This window comes from Coregonus clupeaformis, chromosome 27 (assembly GCF_020615455.1).
Source record: "Coregonus clupeaformis isolate EN_2021a chromosome 27, ASM2061545v1, whole genome shotgun sequence".
NCBI lineage: Eukaryota > Metazoa > Chordata > Actinopteri > Salmoniformes > Salmonidae > Coregonus > Coregonus clupeaformis.
In genome coordinates, this window is record NC_059218.1 from 37,172,247 (window position 1) to 37,186,185 (window position 13,939).

Consider the following 13,939-nt stretch of genomic DNA (forward strand, 5'->3'; position numbering starts at 1 on the left):
CACAGCTGAGATTGGAGTATCTGTCCATAGGACCACTTTAAGCCGTACACTCCACAGAGCTGGGCTTTACGGAAGAGTGGCCAGAAAAAATAAGCAAACACGTTTGGTGTTCGCCAAAAGACATGTGGGAGACTCCCCAAACATATGGAAGAAGGTACTCTGGTCAGATGAGACTAAAATTGAGCTTATTGGCCATCAAGGAAAACGCTATGTCTGGCGCAAACCCAACACCTCTCATCACCCTGAGAACACCATCACCACAGTGAAGCATGGTGGTGGCAGCATCATGCTGTGGGGATGTTTTTCATCAGCAGGGACTGGGAAACTGGTCAGAATTGAAGGAATGATGGATGGCGCTAAATACAGGGAAATTCTTGAGGGAAACCTGTTTCAGTCTTCCAGAGGTTTGAGACTGGGACGGAGGTTCACCTTCCAGCAGGACAATGACCCTAAGCATACTGCTAAAGCAACACTCGAGTGGTTTAAGGGGAAACATTTAAATGTCTTGGAATGGCCTAGTCAAAGCCCAGACCTCAATCCAATTGAGAATCTGTGGTATGACTTAAAGATTGCTGTACACCAGAGGAACCCATCCAACTTGAAGGGGCTGGAGCAGTTTTGCCTTGAAGAATGGGCAAAAATCCCAGTGGCTAGATGTGCCAAGCTTATAGATACATACCCCAAGAGACTTGCAGCTGTAATTGCTGCAAAAGGTGGCTCTACAAAGTATTGACTTTGGGGGGGTGAATAGTTATGCACGCTCAAGTTCTGTTTTTTTGTCTTATTTCTTGTTTGTTTCACAATAAAAAATATTTTGCATCTTCAAAGTGGTAGGCATGTTGTGTAAATCAAATGATACAAAACCCCCAAAAATAATTTTTTATTCCAGGTTGTAAGGAAACAAAATATGAAAAATGCCAAGGGGGGTGAATACTTTCGCAAGCCACTGTATATACACTGTATATACTGTATTCTAGTCAAGTCCATCCCATTCAACTATTGCTGTATATATACTATTCTATCCTACGTACAGTGGGGAGAACAAGTATTTGATACACTGCCGATTTTGCAGGTTTTCCTACTTACAAAGCATGTAGAGGTCTGTAATTTTTATCATAGGTACACTTCAACTGTGAGAGACGGAATCAGAAAAATCCAGAAAATCACATTGTATGATTTTTAAGTAATTAATTTGCATTTTATTGCATGACATAAGTATTTGATACATCAGAAAAGCAGAACTTAATATTTGGTACAGAAACCTTTGTTTGCAATTACAGAGATCATACGTTTCCTGTAGGTCTTGACCAGGTTTGCACACACTGCAGCAGGGATTTTGGCCCACTCCTCCATACAGACCTTCTCCAGATCCTTCAGGTTTCGGGGGCTGTCGCTGGGCAATACGGACTTTCAGCACCCTCCAAAGATTTTCTATTGGGTTCAGGTCTGAGACTGGCTAGGCCACTCCAGGACCTTGAGATGCCTTCTTACGAAGCCACTCCTTAGTTGCCCTGGCTGTGTGTTTCGGGTCGTTGTCATGCTGGAAGACCCAGCCATGACCCATCTTCAATGCTCTTACTGAGGGAAGGAGGTTGTTGGCCAAGATATCACGATACATGGCCCCATCCATCCTCCCCTCAATACGGTGCAGTCGTCCTGTCCCCTTTGCAGAAAAGCATCCCCAAAGAATGATGTTTCCACCTCCATGCTTCATGGTTGGGATGGTGTTATTGGGGTTGTACTCATCCTTCTTCTTCCTCCAAACACTGTCTCATCAGACCACATGACCTTCTCCCATTCCTCCTCTGGATCATCCAGATGGTCATTGGCAAACTTCAGACGGGCCTGGACATGCGCTGGCTTGAGCAGGGGGACCTTGCCTGCGCTGCAGGATTTTAAACCATGACGGCGTAGTGTGTTACTAATGGTTTTCTTTGAGACTGTGGTCCCAGCTCTCTTCAGGTCATTGACCAGGTCCTGACGTGTAGTTCTGGGCTGATCCCTCACCTTCCTCATGATCATTGATGCCCCAAGAGGTGAGATCTTGCATGGAGCCCCAGACCGAGGATGGTTGACCGTCATCTTGAACTTCTTCCATTTTCTAATAATTGCGCCAACAGTTGTTGCCTTCTCACCAAGCTGCTTGCCTATTGTCCTGTAGCCCATCCCAGCCTTGTGCAGGTCTACAATTTTATCCCTGATGCCCTTACACAGCTCTCTGGTCTTGGCCATTGTGGAGAGGTTGGAGTCTGTTTGATTGAGTGTGTGGACAGGTGTCTTTTATACAGGTAACGAGTTCAAACAGGTGCAGTTAATACAGGTAATGAGTGGAGAACAGGAGGGCTTCTTAAAGAAAAACTAACAGGTCTGTGAGAGCCGGAATTCTTACTGGTTGGTAGGTGATCAAATACTTATGTCATGCAATAAAATGCACATTACTTACTTAAAAATCATACAATGTGATTTTCTGGATTTTTGTTTTAGATTCCGTCTCTCACAGTTGAAGTGTACCTATGATAAAAATTACAGACCTCTACATGCTTTGTAAGTAGGAAAACCTGCAAAATCAGCAGTGTATCAAATACTCTCCCCACTGTATTATTCAGATATACTACAAATTCTATCTATATACTGTCCATAACATCTATATATCCCATCACACACACACAGTGGTGGGAAAAAGTATTTAGTCAGCCACCAATTGTGCAAGTTCTCCCACTTAAAAAGATGAGAGAGGCCTGTAATTTTCATCATACGTACACGTCAACTATGACAGACAAATTGAGAATTTTTTTCTCCAGAAAATCACATTGTAGGATTTTAAATTAATTTATTTGCAAATTATGGTGGAAAATAAGTATTTGGTCACCTACAAACAAGCAAGATTTCTGGCTCTCACAGACCTGTAACTTCTTCTTTAAGAGGCTCCTCTGTCCTCCACTCATTACCTGTATTAATGGCACCTGTTTGAACTTGTTATCAGTATAAAAGACACCTGTCCACAACCTCAAACAGTCACACTCCAAACTCCACTATGGCCAAGCCCAAAGAGCTGTCAAAGGACACCAGAAACAAAATTGTAGACCTGCACCAGGCTGGGAAGACTGAATCTGCAATAGGTAAGCAGCTTGGTTTGAAGAAATCAACTGTGGGAGCAATTATTAGGAAATGGAAGACATACAAGACCACTGATAATCTCCCTCGATCTGGGGCTCCACGCAAGATCTCACCCCGTGGGGTCAAAATGATCACAAGAACGGTGAGCAAAAATCCCAGAACCACACGGGGGGACCTAGTGAATGACCTGCAGAGAGCTGGGACCAAAGTCACAAAGCCTACCATCAGTAACACACTACGCCGCCAGGGACTCAAATACTGCAGTGCCAGACGTGTCCCCCTGCTTAAGCCAGTACATGTCCAGGCCCGTCTGAAGTTTGCTAGAGTGCATTTGGATGATCCAGAAGAGGATTGGGAGAATGTCATATGGTCAGATGAAACCAAAATATAACTTTTTTGGTAAAAACTCAACTCGTCGTGTTTGGAGGACAAAGAATGCTGAGTTGCATCCAAAGAACACCATACCTACTGTGAAGCATGGGGGTGGAAACATCATGCTTTGGGGCTGTTTTTCTGCAAAGGGACCAGGACGACTGATCCGTGTAAAGGAAAGAATGAATGGGGCCATGTATCGTGAGATTTTGAGTGAAAACCTCCTTCCATCAGCAAGGGCATTGAAGATGAAACGTGGCTGGGTCTTTCAGTATGACAATGATCCCAAACACACCGCCCGGGCAACGAAGGAGTGGCTTCGTAAGAAGCATTTCAAGGTCCTGGAGTGGCCTAGACAGTCTCCAGATCTCAACCCCATAGAAAATCTTTGGAGGGAGTTGAAAGTCTGTGTTGCCCAGCGACAGCCCCAAAACATCACTGCTCTAGAGGAGATCTGTATGGAGGAATGGGCCAAAATACCAGCAACAGTGTGTGAAAACCTTGTGAAGACTTACAGAAAACATTTGACCTGTGTCATTGCCAACAAAGGGTATATAACAAAGTATTGAGAAACTTTTGTTATTGACCAAATACTTATTTTCCACCATAATTTGCAAATAAATTCATTAAAAATCCTACAATGTGATTTTCAGGATTTTTTTTCTTCTCATTTTGTCTGTCATAGTTGACGTGTACCTATGATGAAAATTACAGACCTCTCTCATCTTTTTAAGTGGGAGAACTTGCACAATTGGTGGCTGACTAAATACTTTTTCCCCCACTGTATATATATATATATACACTAACGGTCAGAAGTTTTAGAACCACTACTCATTCAAGGGTTTTTCTTTATTTTTACACATTTCTACATTGTAGAAAAATTGTGAATGTATTAACCAAAAAAGTGTTAAACAAATCATAATAGATTTGAGATTCTTCAAATAGCCACCCTTTGCCTTGATGACAGCTTTGCACATTCTTGGAATTCTCTCAACCAGCTTCATGAGGTAGTCACCTGGAATGCATTTCAATTATTAGGTGTGCCTTCTTAAAAGTTACTTTGTGGAATTTCTATCCTTCTTAATGCGTTTGAGCCAATCAGTTGTGTTATGGCAAGGTAGGGGGGTATACAGAAGATAGCCCTATTTGGTAAAAGACCAAGTCCGTATTATGGCAAGAACAGCTCAAATAAGCAAAGAGAAACGACAGTCCATCATTACTTTAAGACATGAAGGTCAGTCAATACTGAACATTTCAAGAACTTTGAAAGTTTCTTCAAGTGCAGTCGCAAAAACCATCAACCGCTATGATGAAACTGGCTCTCATGAGGACCGCCACAGGAATGGAGGACCCGGAGTTACCTCTGCTGCAGAGGATAAGTTCATTAGAGTTACCAGCATCAGAAATTGCAGCCCAAATAAATGCTTCACAGAGTTCAAGTAACAGACACATCTCAACATCAACTGTTCAGAGAGGACTGTGTGAATCAGGCCTTCATGGTCGAATTGCTGAAAAGAAACCACTACTAAGGACACCAATAATAAGAAGAGACCTGCTTGGGCCAAGAAACACAAGCAATGGACATTAGACCGGTGGAAATTTGTCCTTTGGTCTGGAGTCCAAATTTGAGATTTTTGGTTCCAACTGCCGTGTCTTTGTGAGATGCGGTGTGGGTGAACGGATGATCTCTGCATATGTAGTTCACACCGTAAAGCATGGAGGAGGAGGTGTTATGGTGTGGGGGTGCTTTGCTGGTGACACTGTCTATGATTTATTTAGAATTCAAGGCAGACTTAACCAGCATGGCTACCACAGCATTCTGCAGCGATACGCCATCCCATCAGGTTTGGGCTTAGTGGGACTATCATTTGTTTTTCAACAGGACAATGACCCAACACACCTCCAGGCTGTGTAAGGGCTATTTAACCAAGAAGGAGAGTGATGGAGTGCTGCATCAGATGACCTGGCCTCCACAATCCCCTGACCTCAACCCAATTGGGATGAGTCGGACGGAAGAGTGAAGGAAAAGCAGCCAACAACTGCTCATCATATGTGGGAACTCCTTCAAGACTGTTGGAAAAGCATTCCAGGTGAAGCTGGTTGAGAGAATGCCAAGAGTGTGCAAAGCTGTCATCAAGGCAAAGGGTGGATATTTGAAGAATCTCAAATATAAAATATATGTTTGATTTGTTTATCACTTTTTTAGTTACTACATGATTCCATATGTGTTATTTCATAGTTTTGATGTCTTCACTATTATTCTACTGTGTATAAAATAGTAAAAATAAAGAAAAACCCTTAAATGAGTAGGTGTGTCCAAACTTTTGACTGGTACTGTATATATATATATATATATACAAAAGTATGTGGACACCCCTTCAAATTAGTGGATTCGGCTATTTCAGCCACATCCATTGCTGACAGGTGTATAAAATCGAGCACACAGCCATGCAATCTCCATAGACAAACATTGGCAGTAGAATGGCCCTACTGAAAAGCTCAGTAACTTTCAACGTGGCACCGTCATAGGATGACACCTTTCCAACAAGTGAGTTCATCAAATGTCTTTCCTGCTAGAGCTGCCCCGGTCACCTGTAAGTGCTGTTATTGTGAAGTGCAAACATCTAGGAGCAACAACGGCTCAGCCGCGAAGTGGTAGGCCACATAAGCTCACAGAATGGGACCGCCGAGTGCTGAAGCACGTAGCGTGTAAAAACCGTCTGTCCTCAGTTGCAACACTCACTACCGAGTTACAAACTGCCTCTGGGAGCAACGTCAGCACAAGAACTGTTCGTTTGGAGCTTCATGAAATGGGTTTCCATGGCCGAGCAGTCGCACACAAGCCTAAGTTTACCATGCTCAATGCCAAGCGTCGGCTGGACTGGTGTAAAGCTCGCCTCTGGTGGACTCTGGAGCAGTGGAAATGCGTTCTCTGGAGTGATGAATCACGCTTTGCCATCTGGCAGTCCGACGGACAAATCTGGGTTTGGCGGATGCCAGGAGAACGCTACCTGCCCAAATCCATAATGCCGACTGTAAAATTTGGTGGAGGAGGAATAATGGTCTGGGGCTGTTTTTCATGGTTCGGGCTAGGCCCCTTCGTTCCAGTGAAGGGAAATCTTAAAGCTACAGCATACAATGACATTCTAGACGATTCTGTGCTTCCAACTTTGTGGCAACAGTTTGGGAAGGCCATTTCCTGTTTCAGCATGACAATGCCCCCGTGCACAAGCGAGGTCCATACAGAAATGGTTTGTCGAGATCGGTGTGGAAGAACTTGACTGGCCTGCACAGAGCCCTGACCTCTACCCCATCGAACACCTTTGGGATGAATTGGAATGCAGACTGCAAGCTAGGCCTAATTACCCAACATCTGTACCCGACATCACTAATGCTCGCTGCTGAATGGAAGCAAGTCCCCACTGCAATGTTCCAACATCTAGTGGAAAGCCTTCCAAGAAGGCTGTTATAGCAGCAAAGGGGGGACCAACTCCATATTAATGCCCATGTTTTTGGAATGAGATGTTCGACGAGCAGGTGCCCACATACTTTTGGTCATGTAGTGTATATATATATTTATTTATACTCCGGACGCTGACATTGCTCGTCCTAATATTTTTATATTTCTTAATTCAATTATTTTACTTTTAGATTTGTGTGTATTGTTAGATATTACTGCACTGTTGGAACTAGGAACACAAGCATTTCTCTACACTGTCACGGATCCCCCCGGTACCATCACACCACCACCACCATGCTTGACCTTTGGTATGATGTTCTTACTGTGGAATGCAGTGTTTGGTTTTCGCCAGGCATTACTGGAACCATGTTGTCCAAAAAGTTATACTTTTGAATCATCTGTCCATAGAACGTTCTTCCAAGAGTCTTGATGATCATCCAGGTGCTTTTTGGCAAACTTGAGTCAACTTTTTGGACGAGATGGGTCCCATTATGCCTGGCGAAAACCAAACAATGCATTCCACAGTAAGAACATCATACCAAAGGTCAAGCATGGTGGTGGTGGTGTGATGGTTTGGGGATGCTTTGCTGCCTCAGGACCTGGACGACTTGCCTTAATAGAAGGAACCATGAATTCTGCTCTGTATCAGAGAATTCTACAGGAGAATGTCAGACCATCCGTCTGTGAGCTGAAGCTGAAGCGCAGCTGGGTCATGCAGCAAGACAATGATCCAAAACACACAATCAAGTCTACATGAAAATTGCTAAAAAGCAACAAATTGGAAGTTTCGGAATGGCCTAGTCAAAGTCCAGACCTAATCCCAATTGAGATGTTGTGGCAGGACTTGAAACGAGCAGTTCATGCTTGAAAACCCACATGTCACTGAGTTAAAGCAGTTCTGCATGGAAGAGTGGGCCAAATTTCCTCCACAGCGACGTGAGAGACTGATAAACAACTACAGGAAGCATTTGGTTGCAGTCATTGCAGCTAAAGGTGGCACAACCTGTTATTGAGTGTAAGGGGGCAATTACTTTTTCACACAGGGGAATTGGGTGTTGCATAACTTTGTTTTAAAAATGAAATAAATATGTAATTGTTGTGTTATTTGTTCACTTATGTTCCCTTTATCTAATATTAGGTTTTGGTTGAAGATCTGATAACATTCAGTATCACAAATATACAAAAGTAGAGAAAATTAGAAAGGGGGTAAATACTTTTTCATAGCACTGTACGTGTTTGTTTTGGGCTTCGTCCCCATCGTTTTTCGTGACGTACCTTGTGTTGGGTGGAGTAATAAAAACCCTAATACGTATTCCTGTGCCTGGCTTCTAATCATTATACAACATGACACCCGCAATAACATCTGCTTAATATGTGTATGCAACCAATCAAATTTGATTTGATCTGTTGGTCACAGAAAACTTTTAACAAAAGTAGGGGCATGGATCAGAAAACCAGTCAGTATCTGGTGTGACCACCATTTGCCTCATGCAGCGCGACACATCTCCTTCTCATTGAGTTAATCAGGCTGTTGATTGTGGCCTTTGGAATGTTGTCCCACTCCTCTTCACTGGCTGTGCGAAGTTTCTGGATATTGGCGGGAACTAGAACACGCTGTCGTACACGTCGATCCAGAGCATCCCAAACCTGCTCAATGGGTGACATGTCTGGTGAGTATGCAGGCCATGGACGAACTGGGACATTTTCAGCTTGTGACATGGGGCCGTGCATTGTCGTGCTGAAACATGAGGTGACGCGACAATGAACCTCGTCATGGTATCTCTGTGCATTTAAATTGCCATCGATAAAATGCAATTGGTATGGGCATAGCTTATGCCTGCCTGCTCATACCATAACCCCACCGCCACCATGGGGCACTCTGTTCACAACGTTGACATCAGCAAACCGCTCGCCCACCCGACGCCATACCTGACCAAAAGTACGTCGGTTACGACGCCAAACTGCGGTCAGGTCAAGACCCTGGTGAGGACGATGAGCATGCAGATGAACTTCCCTGAGACGGTTTCTGACAGTTTGTGCAGAAATTCTTTGGTTGTGCAAACCCACAGTTTCATCAGCTGTCCGGGTGGCTGGTCTCAGATGATCCCGCAGGTGAAGAAGCCGGATGTGGAGGTCCTGGGCTGGCATTGTTACACGTGGTCTGCAATGTGAGGCCGGTTGGACGTACTGCCGAATTCTCTAAAACGACATTGGAGGCGGCTTATGATAGACAAATGAACATTAAATTCTCTGGCAACAGCTCTGGTGGATATTCCTGCAGTCAGCATGCCAATTGCACGCTTCCTCAAAACTTGAGACGTCTGTGGCATTGTGTTGTGTGACAAAACTGCACATTTTAGAGTGGCCTATTATTGCACCTGTTTAATGATCATGCTGTTTAATCAGTTCCTTGATATGTCACACCTGTCAGATGGATGGATTATCTTGGCAAAGGAGAAATGCTCACTAACAGGGATGTAAACAAATTTGTGCACAAATATTGAGAGAAATAAGCTTTTTTGTGCGTATGGAACATTTCTGGGATCTTTTATTTCAGCTCATGAAACCAACACTTTACATGTTGCGCTTATAATTTTGTTCAGTGTAGATATTCTGTCCATGTCGTGCAGCCCTAGCCTCAATGGGACTGCCTGTGCTTTCACAGAAGCCATGATGAGTCCTCTTTCTACCGCTATGGGTGCTCTGTACTCTGTTAGTGATGTCTGGCGTGTCCATTCTGTCCAATAGGAGAGGATGGCTCCACACGAGGGGATCCGACCAATGAGGGCCATCTTTACCAGAGACGGAAACCTGTTCACTACCGGCTTCACCAGGATGAGCCAGAGAGAGCTGGGCCTGTGGGACCCGGTAACACACACACACACACACACACACACACGCACGCTCAAACACAAGTGCACGCACGTATGCGCACACACACACAGTTGACACGTACACATCCACAGGCACGCTCAAACACAAGTGCACTCACATATGCGCACACACACAGTTGACACGTATGGGCACACATGTATGCACACTCATATCTCACTTCCTCTTGAAGGACAGTGAACATTGGTCCTCTCGTCCCTCTTCTCTCATCTTGTCCTTATTTTCTCTGCTCCTCCCAGACACATTTTGAGGAGCCTATTGCACTGCTGGAGTTGGACACAAGTAACGGTGTGTTGTTACCTTACTACGACCCAGACACCAACATGGTTTACCTCTGTGGAAAGGTAGAAACTCCTCACTCTCTGTGTACAGTAACAATATTATCCATTACCTTGATACTACTACTGCCTCTATACGGCTACTACTGTAAATCCTCTCTCCTCTCCTCTCCTCTCCTCTCCTCTCCTCTCCTCTCCTCTCCTCTCCTCTCCTCTCCTCTCCTCTCCTCTCCTCTCCTCTCCTCTCCTCTCCAGGGGGACAGTAGTATACGGTACTTTGAGATAACAGAGGAGCCTCCCTATGTCCACTACCTCAGTACCTTCAGCAGCAAGGAGCCTCAGAGGGGGATGGGCTTCATGCCTAAGAGAGGGGTGGACGTCAGCAAGTGTGAGATCGCCAGGTAGGAGACTGCACACACACAGACGCACACGCACACACACACACACACACACAGTCACACACTCAAGTGTTTGTTGTGGCTATTCTCGAACTCTCCTCTGTTCTCCAGGTTATATAAGCTCCATGACAAGAAGTGTGAGCCCATCGCCATGACAGTGCCTAGAAAGGTAAGTCTCTCTCTCTCTCTCTCTCTCTCTCTACATTTACAGCTTGTTAAAACTTTCCCTCCCTCCTCTCCTTCTCTCCCTCCCCCTCTCATTCTCTCCCTCCCTCCCTCTCCTTCTCTCCCTCCCCTCCCTCCCTCTCTCTCTCTCTCTCTCCCCCTCCACTCTCTCACTCCCTCCCTCCCCCCTCCCTCCCTCCAGTCGGACCTGTTTCAGGATGACCTGTACCCAGACACGGCGGGTCCCGACCCGGCCCTGGAGCCAGAGGAGTGGCTGGAGGGGCGAGATGAGGACCCCATCCTCCAGTCCTTGAGAGATGGCTATGTTCCCCCCAAGAGCCGTGAGCTAAAAGTGGCCAAGAAGAACGTTCTGGACTCCAGACCCACCACCAGACGCAGCATGTCCTCCTGCGACGGCTCAGCCAACCTGCCTGTGAGTCACACTCTGTCTGTCTGTCTGTCTGTCTAACCCTGACCACCAACCTGCCTGTGTGTCACTATGGATATAATCACCCCTTTATCTGTTTGTCTAAAAACTCTCATTCTCTAATTTCTCCTCTCTCTCTCTCTCTCTCAAACCTCTCCACCGGTCCCATCTCTCTCTCTCCTTTACTTAATTATTCTGATCTTTAGAAATTCTGCTTACTGTTATTTTCCTGTTATTTTCCTGTTGTTTTCCTGTAGCTGCCTGTTATTTTCCTGTTATTTTCCTGTTATTTTCCTGTAGCTGCCTGTTGTTTTCCTGTTGTTTTCCTGTAGCTGCCTGTTGTATTCCTGCAGCTGCCTGTTGTTTTCCTGTATCTTCCTGTTGTTTTCCTGTAGCTGCCTGTTGTATTCCTGTAGCTGCCTGTTGTATTCCTGTTGTTTTCCTGTAGCTTCCTGTTGTATTCCTGTAGCTGCCTGTTGTATTCCTGTAGCTGCCTGTTGTATTCCTGTAGCTGCCTGTTGTATTCCTGTAGCTGCCTGTTGTTTTCCTGTTGTTTTCCTTTAGCTGCCTGTTGTTTTCCTGTTGTTTTCCTGTAGCTGCCTGTTGTATTCCTGTAGCTTCCTGGTGTATTCCTGTAGCTGCCTGTTGTATTCCTGTAGCTGCCTGTTGTTTTCCTGTAGCTGCCTGTTGTTTTCCTGTAGCTGCCTGTTGTTTTCCTGTAGCTGCCTGTTGTTTTCCTGTTGTGTTACTGTTGTTTTCCTGTAGCTGCCTGTTCTTTTCCTGTTGTTTTCCTGTAGCTGCCTTTTGTGTTCCTGTTGTTTTCCTGTAGCTGCCTTTTGTGTTCCTGTAGCTGCCTGTTGTTTTCCTGTTGTTTTCCTGTAGCTGCCTGTTGTTTTCCAGTAGTTGCCTGTTGTTTTCCTGTAGCTGCCTGTTGTTTTCCTGTTGTTTTCCTGTAGCTGCCTGTTGTGTTCCTGTTGTTTTCCTGTAGCTGCCTGTTGTTTTCCAGTAGCTGCCTGCTGTGTTCCTGTTGTTTTCCTGTAGCTGCCTGGTGTTTTCCTGTAGCTGCCTGGTGTTTTCCTGTAGCTGCCTGGTGTTTTCCTGTAGCTGCCTGGTGTTTTCCTGTAGCTGCCTGTTGTTTTCCTGTAGCTGCCTGGTGTTTTCCTGTAGCTGCCTGGTGTTTTCCTGTAGCTGCCTGGTGTTTTCCTGTAGCTGCCTGTCCCTGACCTATCTTTCCTCTTGTTCCTTTTTTCTTCCTTCCTTTCCTTCTCCTACCTTTTTCTCCCCTTCCCTCTTTCCCTTGCTCTTTCCCCCCCCCCCCCCCCCCCCCTCCCCCCTCTCTCCCCTCTCTCCCCCTCCCCAGCCTCAGTTGGTAGAGCGGTTGTTGGAAGAAGTTCAGAATCTCAAGGCGACAGTTCTGTCTCAGGAGAAGAGAATCTGTGACCTGGAGAATAAACTCTCCAAGTACACCAACGGCACAGCCTAACACACACACACACCACGACAACACACTAACAGCCCACACACACAGATCAACAATGCCACCATCCACATACACCACCACACCCCTACACCCACTGCACAATAGCTTTACTGCCCTTATATACACAGCCAGGCCAAGATTCAATCAAAGGTGTTAGCATCAAGCACATTGCACTTGACTTTTAAAGGTATTTTACGATTGAGCTGAAATCCGCTGTGTAAACCATGAATGTGATCTCCGCGAACGACTGGGAAATAGTCTTTAAAAGGCTCATTGTCGGTAGTGTAGTTCGCAGCTCTGCAACCTGCCTTTGAATAAATCCTACCCTAACAACCCCAATAACCCCTAACTTCAAACACATATAACCCCCCAACCAACCAATGCTCAGTACCTAGAGAGAGAGATGTCAGTTAAAAATAATGTATGAGTAGGGTTGTGAGAGAGTGAGTTGTTAGTAGGGTTGCAAACTCTCCACCCAGGATTTCTGGAAAACTTCTACATTTTGTGAAAGTTACCGCAATTTTGCAACCCTAGTTGTGAGTTTGTTTTTCCGTACAGTTTAAAAGATTATTGCAGGTCTGGTTGAAGAGGTTTCTGTGGATAGGTTTTGGCATATTCACTCACATGCACGCACACATGCACTGTCCCCATCCCGATCCATCCATCACCGACCAACACTCAGTAATAACCATCCCTGGATCTCAGTCAACCTTCTCAAAATGTAAATAGTGCGACAAAGCAAAAAAGGCAACAACAAAAAAACGTTTAAAAAATATGTGAAATGTGAAAACCAAAAAAATCGAAGAAGAGTTTTGTGTGTTCTGTAAATGATTATACATGAGACACGTGATGACATCAATAAAAACAATCTTTTTTTTTTAAACTGCTTGGACCATCCTTTCCTTTTTCTCTTGTCATGGAGCTGCTTATTTTTTTATTTCATGTTTTCCCGGTGTTTTACAAAATGTTCCATCATGAGAATAAATCATTTTTTCCCAGGGTAACCTGGTATTTCCAGGCAAAACCGTAAGTGTAATTATAAAGCATATAAATATGTCTGGATTTGATTTGAGCTTTGATCGGAATGAACATTCAAGCCAGATGCTACCTGAGTCAAATGAGCCCTACATTAAAGACATTTTATGAGCCCAAGCCCAAAAAAGCCCAAATGATTGTGCCGTTATCCATTACATATGATAAGCTACGCAACAAAGAAAAACATTCAAGCCCATAGATGTATAGTCTCTTGGGGAAATAAATTAAACAAGCTCCAGTAATCTTATTGAGTGTGAACTGTATTACTGTACTGTATTATATGGACTAGAATTACGCACCTCGTTCAAACCATGA

General features: G+C 44.7%; 1 protein-coding gene across 1 annotated transcript in view; it reads left to right on the top strand.

Moving 5' to 3' along the window:
• Positions 1 to 13,472, top strand: part of LOC121542002 (coronin-6) — a 29,826-nt gene extending 16,354 nt beyond the window's left edge. Inside the window, exons 6-11 of the mRNA XM_041851424.2 lie at positions 9,698 to 9,817; positions 10,081 to 10,185; positions 10,375 to 10,520; positions 10,629 to 10,686; positions 10,885 to 11,115; positions 12,470 to 13,472. Of these exons, the coding sequence (XP_041707358.2) occupies positions 9,698 to 9,817; positions 10,081 to 10,185; positions 10,375 to 10,520; positions 10,629 to 10,686; positions 10,885 to 11,115; positions 12,470 to 12,592 (783 nt within the window). The 3' untranslated portion in view covers positions 12,593 to 13,472. The remainder of the gene's footprint in view (positions 1 to 9,697; positions 9,818 to 10,080; positions 10,186 to 10,374; positions 10,521 to 10,628; positions 10,687 to 10,884; positions 11,116 to 12,469) is intronic.
• Positions 13,473 to 13,939: the final 467 nt, after the last annotated feature.